The 17504-nt window shown below is 37.5% G+C and overlaps 3 protein-coding genes across 5 annotated transcripts; 2 read left to right on the forward strand and 1 right to left on the reverse strand.

Moving 5' to 3' along the window:
• The first annotated feature begins 5304 nt into the window (after positions 1-5304).
• On the forward strand, positions 5305-10026 carry LOC133741869 (GATA transcription factor 24-like). 3 transcript variants are annotated; one of them, XM_062169583.1, is made up of 10 exons: positions 5305-5894; positions 6593-6679; positions 6764-6897; positions 7212-7322; positions 7443-7557; positions 7733-7792; positions 8144-8209; positions 8300-8371; positions 9288-9365; positions 9541-10026. In XM_062169583.1, exons 1-10 carry the CDS (start codon positions 5601-5603, stop codon positions 9604-9606), a joined length of 1083 nt encoding a protein of 360 aa, XP_062025567.1. In that variant the 5' UTR covers positions 5305-5600; the 3' UTR covers positions 9607-10026. The 3 variants fall into 3 exon arrangements, with proteins under 3 accessions (XP_062025567.1, XP_062025569.1, XP_062025568.1); XM_062169585.1 differs by having other exon boundaries at positions 9485-9609; XM_062169584.1 differs by lacking the exon at positions 9541-10026 and adding an exon at positions 9445-9519.
• An 835-nt stretch (positions 10027-10861) lies between these two features.
• On the forward strand, positions 10862-13979 carry LOC133745601 (probable UDP-3-O-acyl-N-acetylglucosamine deacetylase 1, mitochondrial). The gene is made up of 7 exons (XM_062173697.1): positions 10862-11063; positions 11139-11450; positions 11700-11906; positions 12054-12155; positions 12717-12781; positions 13352-13496; positions 13603-13979. The coding sequence occupies exons 1-7, from the start codon at positions 11013-11015 to the stop codon at positions 13654-13656; spliced, it is 936 nt and encodes a 311-aa protein (XP_062029681.1). The 5' UTR covers positions 10862-11012; the 3' UTR covers positions 13657-13979.
• On the reverse strand, positions 13955-15646 carry LOC133744312 (uncharacterized). The gene is made up of 5 exons (XM_062172444.1): positions 15453-15646; positions 15167-15401; positions 14970-15109; positions 14170-14770; positions 13955-14020 (listed from the first exon to the last, which is right to left on the reverse strand). The coding sequence occupies exons 1-5, from the start codon at positions 15644-15646 to the stop codon at positions 13955-13957; spliced, it is 1236 nt and encodes a 411-aa protein (XP_062028428.1).
• Between the last annotated feature and the right edge of the window lie 1858 nt (positions 15647-17504).

A 17504-nucleotide genomic window follows, 5' to 3' on the forward strand; every position in this document is an offset into this window, starting at 1 on the left:
GCCTATTAAGGATATGAATGAAATGAAAAGTTGTATCTTTCTGGTTTGCTAGTTGCTCCTATGGGTAAGCTTGGAAAACGGAACCACCTTATTATCAGTCTCAAGCAATGACCAAATCATGTTTGCTCCTTAGGTGTGTTTTCTTTGGTTATGCATCTTGCATCTCTTAATAATCATGCATCATCAATGGTGATATTGATTGTCGATATGAGATAGGATTCGGTTGTATTTCTAAAATGTGCCCACTGGTGATTGCGAGAAGGAAATGCCTACAATACTTAAATCTAGTAATTAAAAATGTACCCTAGCCTAAAGTAAAATTCATACCAGTTTTTGGAATGTTGTCTTTGCGCTCTGATCATTTTGTTGACTTGACGTGACTTGGTTCTCTTCATTTGCTTTTCACAAATTGTTTGACTAATTGGACTGAATAAAATAGGCTTCGGACTACGCCTTTTCTCTGTTAGTGTAACATTATGTTGTATCCTTTAAACCACTATATTTAAATCAGTAAAATATCGTTTTAATGAAAATTCAACAAGATCGAATATTGTTTACTAATTCAACCGTATCAAACAAGTATCAATGGATTGTTTAGCATCACCAGAAGAATAATAAAAAAAATTCCTTTAGCTGAGCAGAGCGTGGCGACGGTGTGGTATCACAGGCAAGCTCCCGTCATAGCGGTGGGGACAGAGGGGAAGGAAAGATCCGTTCTAGGATCTTGGTGGCCGGTTTTGGCGTTGTCGGAACGACACAGATCGACGGCGTTTCTTGGGAAGCAGATTGACTAGGTACGTCGGGTTAATACCGATGTGACTGGGGTCTGGGTGGAATCTCTGTGCGGTCGTGGTGGTTTGTTTGGAAACGCGACGGTGGGTTAACGAGTCAGATTCAGAAGTTCTCTCTATTTTCCGGCAGGTCGAGCGGCTTGCTAGTGCAGGTGAGCGGCGGCGACGGTTCTTGAGTTGCATAATTCTTGTTTTTGGCTTGTGTTGATTGCGATTGGTGGTGGACAGCTTTGGGTTCACCATGATTGGGCTTGACACTGATCAAGGTCGGTTGCCGGAGATGGTGGTGGCGGTGGTGGCAGGTTGGCAGCGATCTTGGGCTAGCCTCCTTCCCTGGGTTTGGGGCTCTTGGTCTGGGCCTAGGTAATTTGGGCTTAGTCTCCCTTGGGCCCACTTGAGTAGGTCTAATTCTATTCAAAATTGGGCCAGGTTGGAGAGTGCCTTAACACCCTCATTCATTACTTAGTGCCTTGGGCTGGCTTGGTCTGAGAGTTTGACCTCCTTGGGTAATGGTGGACCTTTAAAGTCTATAAAGTGTCAGTCGTAATTCAGATTATGGTTCTCTAGAATTGGTAATTATCTCGAGTTGGACTGGAGAAAGCGGCTTATGGATGAGGATTGACTCCTATTTGTTTGCTGGGAAGTAGCTTTTTTTTAATACCACAATTGCGTGCCTGGCGGATGGAGGGTTAGAAGATAATTTTTTTCTCAGAAGACACGGAGTTGTTCTTTATTTATGAGTTCGCTTTACAAAGCGGGCTCAAATTGACTTGTAATGAATTTACATTGCTTAGATAAGAGTTTTTTTTTTTTCCGTCTTTAAGTGTATGTTAGACTCTGATTTGTTAACTGGTCATCTAATGCTATGAACCTTTATTTAAAAAAAAAAAAAAAAAAAAAGGATTGTTAACTATAAAAATGTTAATTGTTACATGTTAATCAGTTTGTTCGTTGGTTCTTATTGTTCACACTACCAAATGAATACCAAATGCTACTCCAAAATAACATGGGAAATATGAAAGGAAGCAAATAGGAAATCACAAAAGTGATTGCACGTAAACAAGAGTCAAAGGGACAATTATTTTGTTGATTGACTATATCCTAATTAGAATACCTTATCCACCTAAAGCTGGTCGTCGATTGGGTTGGTGAAGTACACTCTAATGTGCTAGACAGATAGAAAGTGTACCACATTTGGAGAACAAATAGAAAGTGTACCACATATGTTCCAAAATGATGTGCCGATCCAACATTTTCCTTTTTCAAAGGAACGGTTTTCATTGATCAAAGTCAAAGGCCAAAATAAACAAACACCAAATAAAATTTGTAATCTAGTATCTTAAGCAAATCCTGCCCTTGGCAAATACTATTCAATATTGATCCACATCATACTAAAACTTGCTTAAAGTGAGCATCTAGATTACCGGAACAACTTTGCTTTTCAAGACAAAATCATATTCTATTTACTAATAGGCCGAGTAAAAAATTATGAGAAATTTTATTCACACACCTCTTAATACTAAATACACACATCTTTTTTCATACACCCAACATTAGATTTTATAGGTATATTAAATTACCGAAAGAGACATTTATATCAAAAATAAAAATATATAGTTGATATATAGTGTCCCACTCATAGATTGTTACGTTAATCCTTTATTCATAAGCCATTTTTTTTTTTGAATGTTCACCACCAGCCAAGTTGCCATACACAGTACACTTTCCTCTTCATGGAAAAATAATGATACAAAATATAAATTTAGTACAACATCATTATTGTGAGGCTTTGCCTTTATTTATTTATTTTTTTTTATCAAATAATTGCATTCATACGGAAGAAGTTACAAGCGGTATGAATATTACAAACAATGCCACTAATGGACCACTTATAGTAGCTCTAGTTGGAAGTGGTTTGCCTTGATTCTTTACCTCACTACATTACACAACATGTTGTCTGCTTAGTATACAACATTGCAAACATCAAAATAGATAAATTGGTGCCCCAAAGGCCAAGACAACTAAAATGAGTTTATAAACAAAAAATTAACCGAAGATATTGACAATACGAAGAACTGTATAGTGTCCTCTCTGATGCCAAATCAAGCAGTGTCCGGAAGAACTGGTGAGGATGCATGGGTGGTTCCTGTGCTAGTGCATGATGAATCAAAACAGTGGAAGATGTCATTCCAGGCACTGTATTGACCTCTATAACCAGCACCTCTCCACTATCCACGTTGACAAAGGCATCAATTCATGAAAATCCTTCTAATTCAAGAGTGTTTGCAATTGTTTCAATATGTTGTTTACATTTCTGCAAGGCTTCGTGGCTAATGATCGATAACGGAGGTAGAGTAAGATTGATGCCAGTCCCACCTTGAAATTTCTCCTCGAGTGATAAAATGTCACCACTCTCTTTCATGTTGATACCAGAACTCAACGAGTGCATTAATCCTTGTTTTCCAATAACACCGATGGTTATTTCAATCCTGATTTCATAAGCCATATAATCTATTTTTTCTTATCGAGGTGTGATGTATCATGAATGAGGATAATTTAGGAAGTTTGGGGTTATGTTTCTAGTAAAATGTTAAAATAAAAAAGTTAATAGGTGGTGTATTAAGTAGGAGATGTGTATTTAGTATTTAGCAATGTGTAAATAAAATTTCCCAAAAATTATTGTTAGAAGAAACATATACTTCTTGAAAAAGCTTATAGAAGAAATCTCAACAGATAATAGACTCGCAACAATAAACCAATATAGTTACTGATATGTAATGGAATTATGATCCAAGCTTGTTGTCAATTTGTGGACTAGTTTGAATTAGAAACCAGGTCTAGAATCTCTAGCCCTAGACCCGTTCTTCAAAAAGGTATTAATAAATATTTACACTCCAAGCGCCTAACATTGGATAGTGCTAAAAAGATCAATAGATAAATGGCATGGCCTATCCATGAATATTTTAACATCCCAAGCCACCTTGGTAGCCTTAGAGATCCCAACTGCATCTGGTCAATAACCTTGCACACTTCCTTCGGCAAAATGAAAATGTTACTCCAGTAGACCTGAATACTGAACAACAAGGATCTGATAAGCTGAAGTCTACCCGCATAGGAAAGCCGTTTGCTAGTCCCAAATTCAACCCTGTTGGTAATCTCATCAATGAAAGGCCTGCGGTCTTTGGCTGTGAGTCTAGTAGAAATAAGGGGCACTCCAAGAGGCAAGGTCCCTTCTTTGAAGCCAAAAAGGTTCTCAACATTGTGCTCAGTATCTTCATCCATCCGAAAAATGGCTTTTTGTCAGGATTTGCCATCAACCGAATCAAAACTCTATTTAATGACAGAGGCGGAAGGTAGAGAGCTGATTTGGTTTGGGGCTTCGGCTTACAAGATGAGCCAACCGTAGACTCATAACTGGTTTTTTAGAGAACTTCAGAAGAAGCAATATAAAAGTACTTACCTTCTCCTTGGTGAGTCGAAGTGGGATTCCGTCCTGCCTTGCCTTGTGACCTAGGTATTCTGTTTCGGGTTTCCCATACTTTTTGTAAAAAGAACCCAGTCTTCTGTTTCTCAGCTCTTAAGAAACTCATGCTCAAGCCACTCAATATTTTATCACAAGATCAAAATAAGAAGGTGCTCGAAATTAGTTTATTATGGTTTCTAATATTGTATATCATTTGTCATTTCAATATATTTGATACTTGAGCCTTAAACTACGATGTGTGCTTTTTAAAATTCATTCAAGGAGTAAATGAGATCTGCACGTGTTAATCGTAGAAAAGTATTGAGTGTGTCGAATGAACATACTATGAATCAGACTAATGACACATACAATATTTACATTATACTCCCGATACTTAAGTTTCAAGTAACTAGGCAGGCAGCCGCCCCATTAAATGCCTACACGGCTACGCCTATCAAATGACACTTTCGTCATCAAATGGCAAATTTGATTTTTATGGAATGCAATCTCTAATTTTTTAAGCACATTATTTGTACCTCATCGTCTTTGGGTCTAGAAAGTAGAAACCAACAAAACGCACAGTTCTTCCCAAACCATGGGTACCATAACGGCAAACGGCAAGCGGCAAGTACAACGATATCCACTTTGGATCAAACTGAAAAACTACTAAGCTGGATGCGACTGCACATTTCCATAAATAGATTCCTCATAGTCCCAATCTGGTAATTTCATCAAAAAGTCCATTTCCACCTTCCAAACCCCAATCACTATTAATAAAATCTCCACCCCCCCACGCCTTCAATCATCACCACCTGCCGTTCGATCACAGTGGGCCCCATTCAGTTGCATCATTAATCACCCTCCACCACAAAAACCCCCGCATGTGAGCCACGGGCCCCACACTCCAGTCCCCCATACAGCCAATCACAACCGCCCACGTGACCCTTGGTACTTGATTACTGTAGTCCTGCATTACACCGAATGAGTGCTCGTTTTGTGACAGAAGAATATAAAAATGAAAAAGTAATTTGCTTTTTTCATTTTGGATTTATTTGAAAAAAAAAAAGGGAATATTACCCATTTGCGGCTCTCTAAGGAAACAGAGGAGCAGGCCCTGCAAATTCTTAGCTATTCTTGTGTTTAAAACCTTTCTTTTTCCGTTTGATTTTCGAAGCTTCTTCTTCTTTCTTTCTTTCCATCTTCGAGCTTTCGTCTTTAGCTTTTTCGAGGAGAGAGTTAGGGTTAGCCGGTTAGGGTTTTTGTTTCAGAGAATTTGATTTATCGCGATGGAAGAGGTAGGGTTTTGAATTGGAAGAGAGGAGGAGGAGGAGGAGGGGAATCAGAAGATGGCGGCGGTGAATCCACAGCCTCTGCAATCGCGTCGTCCGTACGAGGACCACGTGGCGGCGGGTTCGTTCCAGATGGAGGACGATGAGGGCGGCGAGTACGAAGACGGTGGTGGCGACGAGGCTAATATGGAGGAGGAGGAGGAGGAAGAGGAGGTTCATGCGAGCTCGGCGGCGGCGGCGGCGGCGGCGCGTGGGGGAGTGAGTGTGCTTACGGCGGCGACGAGGACTAGTGAGCTCACTCTCTCTTTTGAAGGCGAGGTTTATGTGTTTCCTGCCGTTACGCCCCAGAAGGTCACTCTCTGTTTCTTTCTTTGCTTTGAGCTCTGTTTTTATTCATTTACTTTTCTTATACAGTAAAAGGAAAATTCCTTTCACTTTTTCTTACTGTGTGTTTAGTACTTGTAACACTGCAAAGAGTTGATTTGGGTTGTCAGAAGAGTCTTTAAACATGCTGCTGTACCATCCAGAATGAAAAGAGTACAGAGCTGATGGGATTTAAAGTTGGAGTTTATGATTAAATATATTAAATTTTATATTATCTTATTTAAGATTAGATGCTGTTTGGTTTTACCAGTTATGGCAAATGAAACATATATAGAAACAGTATGTATACTCACAGATTCCCCGGTGACTCTGTGTTTAAACTTCAAACGCAATTTTTAAATTGAAGTATATTGTTGAATGCTGAAAATGTGGAAAGCAATATGGCTCCAAAAGTAATTGGCAGGATGGTATAGTTCTAACCGTATACTCATAGGTCTAATGCTCATCCTATATTTTATCCTGCCATTTGCTTCTTATTCACTGACTAGTGGGGGCGTTGGATAATCCCTTTTGTCATATGAAACCAAGTTAATTGTTTATCTGTTTCTATCCTCTGTAATTTGATGATTAAATTCACAGCCTTTTGTTTGATAATGCATGGGTTTTCTGGTTTGGATTATACCTATTTTAAGAGAAGGCTTGAAACTTTGGGTTCTATACAACAGGTACAAGCAGTGCTATTGCTGTTGGGAGGACGTGATGCACCAACCGGTGTTCCTACGGTTGAAATGTCTTACGATCAGAATACAAGGGTAATGTGTAGGTTGATGTTAATGAGACCACTTTGAATACATCTTCTGTGCTTATGCTCATGTTTTGCCTTCCACATTCTTTAGGGTGTGGGTGACACCCCAAAGCGTTCGAATCTTTCCCGAAGAATAGCTTCCCTTGTTAGATTTCGTGAGAAACGGAAGGAGAGGTGTTTTGACAAGAAAATTAGGTACACTGTGCGTAAAGAGGTTGCACAGAGGTGAGATATATACAGGATCCTTCTTTCTTTCTTGTAACTAGTGCTTTGAGTTCAACCATTTAAAAAAAATTATAGGGTCATTTGAACTTGTTTTTTGTGCAAGTATGTTTGATGAAAAGGATAAAAGCTATTGTGAAACACCATTGCATTAAGATTTGAGTCTTGTGACTCCAATGGCTCAGGTTTTATGCATATGTATTCGCACTGTTTTTCTATCCTTCTGCATAATAACGGGAATATTGGAAGATCATGCATTTTATTGTGCATGATATTATGGTGCTAATGATGTGCCCTTCTTGTTCTTATTATGCCAGAATGCATCGTAAGAATGGACAGTTCGCATCGTTAAAAGAAAATTCTAGTGGTTCTGGTTGGGACTCGGCACAAAGTTCCCTTCAAGATGGCACTCCTCGACCTGAAACTGTGTGAGTTCCAAGTCAATTTAGTTTTTCTTAGACGGACTTGGATGATGTATGATATTGATTGAGATCAGTGAAATTCTTGTTGTATTGAGCACTCTTTCCTGGTTGATCTGTGTTTTTCAGCTTACGAAGATGTCAACACTGTGGAGTTGGTGAAAATAATACTCCTGCCATGCGCCGTGGGCCTGCTGGTCCAAGAACTTTATGTAATGCTTGTGGACTTATGTGGGCGAATAAGGTTGGTTTATTTTGCTTTCATAATTGGATAAGATGCTCATTACCGGAGTCGTAAATGGGGCTCTCTCTCTCTCTCTCTCTATTTGATCATTGTTGTTTTAGGTGTAACTGCAATCATTTGTTCCCATCTCTTCAAGCCGTTTTCATTTTCCGTCACCATTTTGTTGATTGTACAGGGAACATTGAGAGATCTCAGCAAGGGAGGAAGGAACCTTTCCATGGACCACATCGAACCTGTATGTGCAGTACTTTTAGACATTTTTTCCCTTTTAGAAGTGAAAGAATCCATTTTCAAGTAGTTAATTAATGTCTTATATGTGTCCCCCTTGTGTCATGAGTTGGCTTGACTTTGTTGTTCCTTTTTTGACCTTCCTTTTTTTTTTTTCTTTCAAAGACCCCTCCTTTTGTTGGTTGTCTTTGAGTTTTGTTTGGTTCCTAAAACATATTTTGATTGCTGAGTATTGTGCACTTAAGAATCTTATGTATCAGATGTTTTTGTGACAATGATCATATATTTGTGCTCTGCTGTTTCCTTGATGCTGCCATTTCATGATAGATCTATGTAATGAACAAAATGTGATCTGCAGGGAACACCACTTGAAATCAAGCCTTCAATAGTTGAATGTGAATTCTCTGGCAACCAGGATGGGCATGTATGTTTTTTATACCCACCTCCTAATGCTATTACCTCCTAGGTTAAGTGTGAAGCTTGTTATATATGCCCAATACCATGGTGTGTGCAGGGAGCTCGTGAAGATCCTTCTAAATCAGTCATCGAAGGTTCCAATGATGCTTCTGTCAACCTGGATGTGGAAGTATGTTTACCTTTATGTTTACAATGGTGTTATCTTTGCCTATGCCTTTTGGTATATTGTTTTTACTACTGCTTGTCATGTAATTTAAAAAACTGTTGATCAACTGTTTCTTTCTCCTTGGACATGGATTAACTGTTTTCATTGGCCTCAAAGTGCACTGGTTCCGTTTCCTAGGTATAGTGGAATTTAAACTATTCATATGTGTATCTGATATGTTCACACCAAGAGTTCGGATTGCTTTGCAAGGTGATTGAAAAATTATCTCAGCAACTAGCAAATGTTGTGTCTTGTATGTCTATCATTATCTCTGTAACATGCATTACACTGCATTAGTAAAAGATGTCTTTGAAGCATCTGGGTTTTAGTGTCTGATTTTCAGATGGTGTCTAAGTCAACTTAAAGCTGATTTTAATGGATCTTGAAATGTGAGATCTTTTCTTCCTTTTTATTGCATATTTCTAATGTAAAGCGAAGGATGAGAGGTCAATTGTTGGAGGAAAAATGTTCAAGCTATTTTAATTAGTTTGCTCAAATGAATTTTCAGATGCTGGAGGTTATGAGATATCGATCAGCATATGGTGTAGGTTTTTGCAAGTGTCTCTGTAAATTGACTATAAACTTGCCATCCCCTCTTTCATGGATTCAAAAACATAGTTAATATATTTGACACACTATTGCTTTAGTGGAAGTGTGGATATATTTCCAGTCAGGATACTTTAATGTTGGGCTATAAGCATGCATTTCATCATCTCGCTTTAAAAGTTCCATGCTATCTCATTTTCCCTAGTTTGGTCAGGAAGACATATGTTGAGATAACTATCCATAAAACTCCCAAAAGTATTCCCTACTTGTATATATCAGCTGGGTATTATCCATTAGTTTCTGTTGTGACTTGTGACATAATTTCATGCTGCAGAATTTTCAAGAATCTGCTGAGGATCTTACAAACACTTTGCCTATGGGAATTGTTTCCTCAACCAATGATGATGAGCAGGTATATTGTGCATATCAAAAATGACTACGGATTTTTTTGGTCATTACTCATGTTTGGTTTTGGTCTTTGCCAATGTCAGTATATTGTACCACACTACTTTAAAGAACTATGCTATACAGGGATGATGACGACTCTTTGATGTAGAGTATCTTACACTGAAGTTTGGTATCTGCAGGAGCCTCTGCTTGAGCTCACTAATACTTCAGATACAGATTTAGACATCCCTACTAATTTTGATTAGAAGGTGATGAGTTGTTAGCTGACTGATGTCACAGGAGGTCTAGTTGGCACCTGGACCATGTCCTCTCATGCTCTTGTGCAAGATTCAGGCCGAAGTTATTGAACATATGAAGTAGCGGTATTTAGCGACTTCTGAGTTAATATATGCTAAGAACCATGACCGTCTGATTGCAATGATCTTGTGAGTGGAGGCGGCAAATTGCTTCTTTCGGATGACATTTATTTGATGTGGATATAAGTTGTTTACCTTCTGTACAATAGTTGTTAGGAGATATAGCTGGGTGTTAAGTAGGCTGTTAAAAATGTGTAATTTGTTTAGGCCTCTTCTGATTGCATAATATTGAAATGCTGCCTTTCAATTGTAGTAACAGTTGGTGTTGGGATGATAAGATAGTTTATGCTCGACTGAAAATTTATTTTAGGATCCGGTTCAAGGGACACATAAACTTACACATATTTTCACACCATTACCCGTTAGATTTAACTACAACTAATGGTTCTTATATTTTTAATAAATGATGTGGCAATTGTGTAGGAATAAAGTTCATTTCTTTATTAAACATATAAATGAAAAAAGGATATTGCGGAAAAATAAAACACAATCCTGCATTACTGGATGAAACAATTTTGTTTGCAACCGAATTAGTCGCACCATGATGAAACATGACAAATCAGTTTCTCTGCGACTCTCTTTTTCTTCTCTCTCTCTCTCTACATATTACGCTCTCACTGATAGCTAGACCAAGGATTAGCTGGTCACCATAAATGGATGAATCAGCCCTTGTATTTTATGCAATTGCTTTCTAGCATTGTAATTGTTGTGGGAATTAGAAGTTCCTAATGTGAGGATATGTGAGTTGAAATTTTGACTAGATTATCATCGGAGAATTGGAAACGTGTATGCTTTGGTGCCATGACTTGAAAACTCAATTGTGGTGGTGCTAGGTCATCATGGAACACATACGGCGGAAGGCGGGCTCAATTGTGGTGTCACTCTGTGTGTGGGTGTTTTTTTTTATTTTTTTTGGTAACCAAAGCAGTTTTTTACAACAATAATTATTATTTATTTTATTTTAAGGAATTTAATTTCTTTTTATTTTTTTAAATTGACATTATCCGGTTGGTTATTTCAATTTCTAAAAATTTTTAATATTAGAGAATTATATTCGTCAAAATTTTCAATTTTGGAGCAAACTCTCTTCTCTATTAATATGGTTTACTTTTATATAAATTGTCACAATATGAACTAATTAAGGAGTTTTAGAGTTGGAGAGTCTAAGTATGTGTAAAACTTTGTGTCCCTTTGATTTTATGTCACTGATCATCCCGCCAAAAAGGTCCACTGTGAAATTCCTAGGTCAAAGAACAAACGGCGTCGTATTGTCACCCACCGCCATCTCGTAACCGATGACAGTCTCCGCTGCATTCAAGTCTTCCAAACTCATCTCCTGGAAATCGGTACTCTCTCTCTCTCTCTCCGCGCCGGTCATTTTCCGGTTTGTTTCTGACGGTGGCTGAATTCTTTGATTCCAGACCGGTCGGCTTCAGCAGACCTTAGCGGGATGCATAGAGCGCGCGGGAAAGAGCTTGCACAGCGGCAAGGTCTCCACGGTGAAGTTGTGGCCGGAGCTCGCCGGAAAAGGGAGGTACTTTGACTTTCGGTCAACTCTGATTCGAGCTTCGATCGAGTTCGCTGAGGATTCGCCTCTCTGCACCACTCTCTGTAAAGATGGGCTGAAAATTCCAACTGTTGAGCACTTGCTTTCGGCTCTGGAAGCTATGGAGGTCGATAATTGCAGGATTGAGATTGAGAATTCGGATTCCCAAGATGATTGCAGTGTTGAGGTTGGTACAGTTTGATTCTGATATTTGTGAATTTTGATTGTTACTGCAATTGGTTAGAGAAAAAAAAAAAAGTTTAAAGATTAGAAATTTTTAGCTAAAGAGCATACTTTAGAATGAAAACAATTTGATATATAGGCAAGAAATGTGTGGAAGCAGGAATATGAGATTTGAATATGTTGTTTTGGATGTATGTGAAAAACCAATAGTTATTGATTATATAACAGGGAAACTAACCTTCATGTTATGCAGGTTCCTATCTTTGATGGATCAGCAAGAGAGTGGGTGGAAGCGATAGAACAAGTTGGGTTGCAAGTCGCAACAGATCATCATGGTGACTGTTGTGAAAAGATGATAGCATATGTGAATGAACCGGTGCATGTGTGGAGGAATGATTCTTTTGTTGCTGCATTCCCATCAGAAGAAATCCGTATCACTTATGGGATTGACTTTCGACAGGTACTGGCTTGGAAATTGATGGTACTAATAGCATGGATGAGAGATGGCTATCAAATATCTATGCGTTACTTTGTTGTTTTTTCAACTTCTTTTGTGAGAAATTGTATGCTAATTCATGGGGTTTGCCCTGTCTGACTATTTATGCAGGTGCCAGCCATTGGCAGCCAGTGGTTTTCTGTGACTTTATTGGATAAATCTTTATATTCCAAGCAGATAGCTTTGTCAAGAACCTTTTGCATTTATGAGGAGGTCAGTACTATATACCCCTCCATCAGTAGTATACTAGTCATATGAGCTTTCATATTAACAACAATATTGTTGTATTAAACACTGATGGTAGAAAGATGCTCAAAGCAGTTCAAGTATAAGCTTCCTCATATTGACTGTTACAACAAACATACGTTGACACTGTGAATTGATTTGTTGATTTGTAGAGAAGCAAGCTGTCATATGAGCTTTATTTTAATAGTATCGTTTTCTAATTTATTATATAGTTTTTGAATAGAACTAATTTCTTCTCAAACTACTACCTTCGATTTTGCACAACTGATATTGGTTTTTTTATAGTGGAAATAAAGTTGGAGAGTTATTCCGATTTCTAATTTCAAATATCTCCTCCCTTCGCGTAGACATCATTTTTCTCTTAGGCTGTGTCTAATAAACAAATATGCGGACTAGATTCGAGCTTAATGTGTTCGGTCTGTTTTCTTAAGATAACTGATTTACTTACTTTGGCATACCCATTTTTACATAGTTTAGTCAGATGATGTTGAAGTTTCTCTGCTAATGCTTGACTTCATGTTCTAACAGGTAGAGCGAATGCGCAATGCAGGACTCATAAAAGGAGGTTCGTTAGAAAATGCAATTGTTTGTAGGTAAGAATGAGATACTCACTTTATGTTAAAAGTTATTAAATGCTTGCTTAGATTGAATAGTCACATTTGTTGAACAAAACTAGTCCGCTGACTATCAAAGGAAAAGACCATGTGATTATCTCCCCCAAAGCCTACTTTAGTGAACAGGCTGTGAGGGGCTTAACATCAAATTTTTTATTAAACTTGTTCAACTGATGCTCCTTTCAAATAAATATCAAACACGGTTGAACTCTAAAAAACTTAAGAACTTTCCTCATAGAAAGTGATAATGTGCACTTGCTTATGTGAGAATTTTCTGTCTAGAGGTTTGTAATTCATGTACTGCAACTCAGATTGATTTTAAGTTGAAGTATATTTGATTTAGGCAATGACATTTGAATTGGGCTGACCTGACTTAACAGTTTGGTTTAATTTTATGTCTATAAAAGTCAGGAAGAAAATGTTTCGAAGAGTGTGTATCTATTAGGTTTGCTTTGGGAGAAATATCAAATTGATATGCCAACCTCAATTAGTACTTTGTTCTCCCATTTGGTTTTTCTTAGTACACTTACTCTTATTTTCCTTTTGCAGTGCTAGTAAAGGTTGGTTGAATCCACCACTTCGTTTTCAAGATGAACCTTGTCGTCATAAGGTCTTAGATCTTATCGGTGATGTTTCGCTTTTTGCAAGAAGTGGTAGCCAAGGGCTTCCCGTGGCACACTTAGTGGCTTACAAGGTTTGTATTGATTACATCAGGTTATTTCATGATTTTGGTAGACTAGAACAAAATGGTTATGAGATATGCAATAAAGTTGCTGTTTGTTTCTTTGCATGTCACACAGGGTGGCCACACACTGCATTCTGATTTAGTTCGCCGTCTATCAGGAATGATCTAAAAAGGATCTCGTATTACCTTTGCTACTCTTGAAGTCATTGTAGAAAAGTAGTACATCTTCCCCATTCACAGCTTGTACAGGAGAAATTGGCTTAGTAAAAATGAAGTAATGGTGGTATGGCTTAAAGTTATTCTCTTGAATTTGATCGGCTTCAACTTGCAGTGATGATATACTAAAGATTTATAAGTTCTTGTCGCTTCAGCGAGAGAACTAGGGGAGAATGGGAGACAATGCACCAATGATCCCCATATGACGTGTATTAGCTATGCTAGTTGTGCATATTATTTACTTTTTCTTGTCAAGAAGGCTGAGCATTTGAATGATTAGTTATGCAAATCATACTCGAACAAGCCAAGCAGTTAATCTTCATTTAACACAATATAAGTCATGTAACAATAATAAGTCGAAGCATTTTGTACCTTAAAATGAACGGCTTCAACTTAAGGGTTCTTAATTAAAAAAAAATATTGTGGCTTCCACTCACCTAAAAAAACTATAAATCAGAAGGCATACCAACGCCAAAGAAAGTATTCCAATTGATAGGCAACTTTCATTACGTTTCTCTGCCTTACTTTTCTTCCTTTTCCTCTTCTCTGTTTTCTTCTTGGCAGCTGCAGCTTCCTCAACTCTTTTGGCCTCCATGTCTTGCTCCTCCCAACTACTTTCGGCATCAAACCAACTCTCATGAGGTTTTTCTTCTGTTGTAATTGCAGATTCCTCAACTCTTTTGGTCTCTACGTCTTGCTCCTTCTCAGATTCACTTTTATGAGGTTGTTCTTCAGATGTGCTTGCAGTTGCAGCTGCCTTTCTTTTCTTCTTGTGCCTTCTCTTCTTGGCAATCGCAGATTCCTTAACTCTTTTGGCCTCTATGTCTTGCTCATTCTCAGAACTACTTTGTGCATCAGACGCATCAGACTCACTTTCATGAGGTTTTTCTTCGGTTGTAGTTGCAGGTTCCTCTACTCTCTTGGCCTCTATGTCCTGCTCCTGCTCATTTTTTGATTCTTCAACAAGGGAAAACTTGTTGTATCCTTCAATTCTTATGGCTTCGACTTTCTGCCTCTGTGCTTGGTTTTCTGTCTCTGTGCTTAGTGTTCGGTCTTGTTGGTTGCTTCTGCATTCAATCCATTCTGCTTTGCCTTAGTAAGCTTTTTTCTTCTTAATTCTAATTTATCTTCAGTAGCATCATTACTGTTCTTTGCCTGGTCCATAGTAGTCTTTGCCTTTGAAACTTCTGGATTTTCCTTTATGTTCACTAAATCTGCAAATTGATTGGTCTCGGGGACATCGTTGATATTATTTCTTTCCTGAACAGGAACACTAGTGTCACAGTAGTAGTAGTAGTAGTAGTAGTACTAAGAACAATTGCTTCAGCATTTAGCTCTTCCTGCTCTTCTTCCCTAATAACCTCATTTCTTCTTGCTCCAGATCTTTCATCATCATTACTTTTTGCCTGGTCAACAGTAGTCTTTGCCTCGGAAACTACTGCAATCTACTTGATGTTCATTACATCTGCAAATTGATAGGTCTCAGGGACAGTGTTGATGATCTTATTTATTTCCTCAACAGGAAGAGTAGCAGTCACACTAGCAGTACCAGGAACAATTTTGGCCTCCGCATTGTTATTGCCTTTGTTAATCTGACTACACATAACAGTGGCTTGAGTATTCTTTTCCAAATCCAACTCCACATTATTGTTCATATCTTGATCATTGGTTTTTAAACCCTCTGAGTAGGATGGTATCCTGTAGGGAATTGTCCAATGAAAAGAGATATCTTTTCCAAACCGGTACTACTGGAGTCTGGAGACAGATGTTACAGCAGCAGGTTGATCCACATTACTCACTGGCGCCATCTTTAGGATTTGTACTGGCACCATCTTCGCAACAGGAAAAGGAGTTGTATCCGATTTGGCAAGAGATTTCGGGGCTTGATGAGACTGTGAACCCTGTTGATGGCAACTTAAGTCAGACTTTTTAGATGACACCATCTTTCCTTGACCAAGAAGTTGCCTATTATGACACCCGGTTAATTTCAGATTTTGAAGTTCCCTTGGTAGGTTTCTGAACTGACAACAATATAAGTAGTTTACGTTGCTTCAAGAGGCATTAGGAAAAAAACAAAAAAGGCTATGAAATAAAGTAACAGGATTTTCTCCATATTCAAAAACAGAAAGAATCAAGAAAACCTCAAATGGCAACGAACATACAAAAAGAGGTTCAGTTGATTGTTGTTGTTCAATATCAATAACTATTTCAAAGGCTTTGCTCCTTTTTCCTTGGCATTTTCTGTACATATGGCCAGATCAATTGAACTGCTATTTCAAATAAAGGTTAAGTTGAAAACCACAGACAACCTACACGAATTAGAGTGAAGTCCTTAGTTGTTTTAGATTTAATAAAGATTGTTTGTGGTCTATACACAGTAGATCTTGGCTCTGGTCGATTTCGTGATAAAATCAGCATATAGCCCTATTGTTAGTTTTTACTTCTGTGGCACTAAATAACAGAAGATAGCTCCCGTATACATCTCTAAAGTTATAATCCCAAAACAGTCTTTAGGTGATAAAAAGCAAGTTCCATCTACCTAGTTAACTAGCCACTAGCCAGCTAGTAGTATTTTGTTTTTTTTTTTTGGGTTTTCAATTTCATTATATGAGTTGATTTTTTTCTCTTCTTCATGTCTGGTTGTAACTCTATTCTTTTCTATATGAATTGTAACTTGTAAACAACGAACTTAATTAGTAAGAATTCGCTTTGATCTCGCTTTCCTCCAGAGAAAAGATCCCATTGTATTGACTGATTCTAAAGACACTATGTCATACAAATTAAAGTCAGTTAGAAATGTATTAAACCTCAAGCATATACGTACGTGCCGGGAAGTGCCATAGGAAACAGTCGTGCAATAGTACAATCAATGGTAGAGAGTGAAAATACAGCTAAAGTTGAGAGTAAGATTGTTAACAGTTTGAGTTAAGTTGCATTTGCACAATAAACACAAAGGTTATCTGTAGGCAATTCAAAGAAAACTTTTCTTCTGATCGATGTAGGCAATAACATATATACTTATATGAACTTAATCGATTTACAGCATACAAGAGCAACATTTTTCTTTTTCCTTTTCTTTTTTCCATTTTTAAAAGCATGCTTTTATGGTGTTATCATCACAATTATATGATGGCCATATAATAGTAAGAATAAGATGCCATAAACACATATTTAGAATGAAAATAGTACTAAAGTGTCAACAATAACCAAGTATTCAACTGTTACTACAGAAATATTGATTTTATAATATTTCAACATGAACTTGAGATATTGGGAGAAACTAATATCACTATGTATATTTGAGGACGCATTATAGGATTGGATTTCCTTGTCCTTTATTATTAAGGATTAAGGATTGTCCCTTTCTTTGACCTTTATTAATAAGCATTTAGTTTTGATTCTTTGTTGGCAATTAGGATTTAGTTTCCTTGATAAATGAGGTTTTCAAAAATAAAAGTTAAACCTTTTTTCCTTTTTTTCATTTTTGAAAGCATAGTTTTATGGTTTATTATCACAGTTATATGATGGCATATAAAGGTAAAAATGAGATGGCCAAAAACACATATTTAGAATGAAAATAGTACTAAAGTGTACAATAACCGAGTGTTGAATTGTTATTGTAGAAATATTGATTTTATAATAACTAAACTTAAAAGTATATTGAGCACAACATGAACCTGGTAAATGAGCCTGATGCTTTTAGGGTTCGAATTTGGGACCCGGGAGACTTTTTAAAGGCCTTAAATTTATCTACATGTTGGAATTGCTTATTTGGTTACTTAGGTAGAAGATTGCTCTCTA

Source organism: Rosa rugosa, chromosome 4 (genome assembly GCF_958449725.1).
Source record: "Rosa rugosa chromosome 4, drRosRugo1.1, whole genome shotgun sequence".
Taxonomy (NCBI): domain Eukaryota; kingdom Viridiplantae; phylum Streptophyta; class Magnoliopsida; order Rosales; family Rosaceae; genus Rosa; species Rosa rugosa.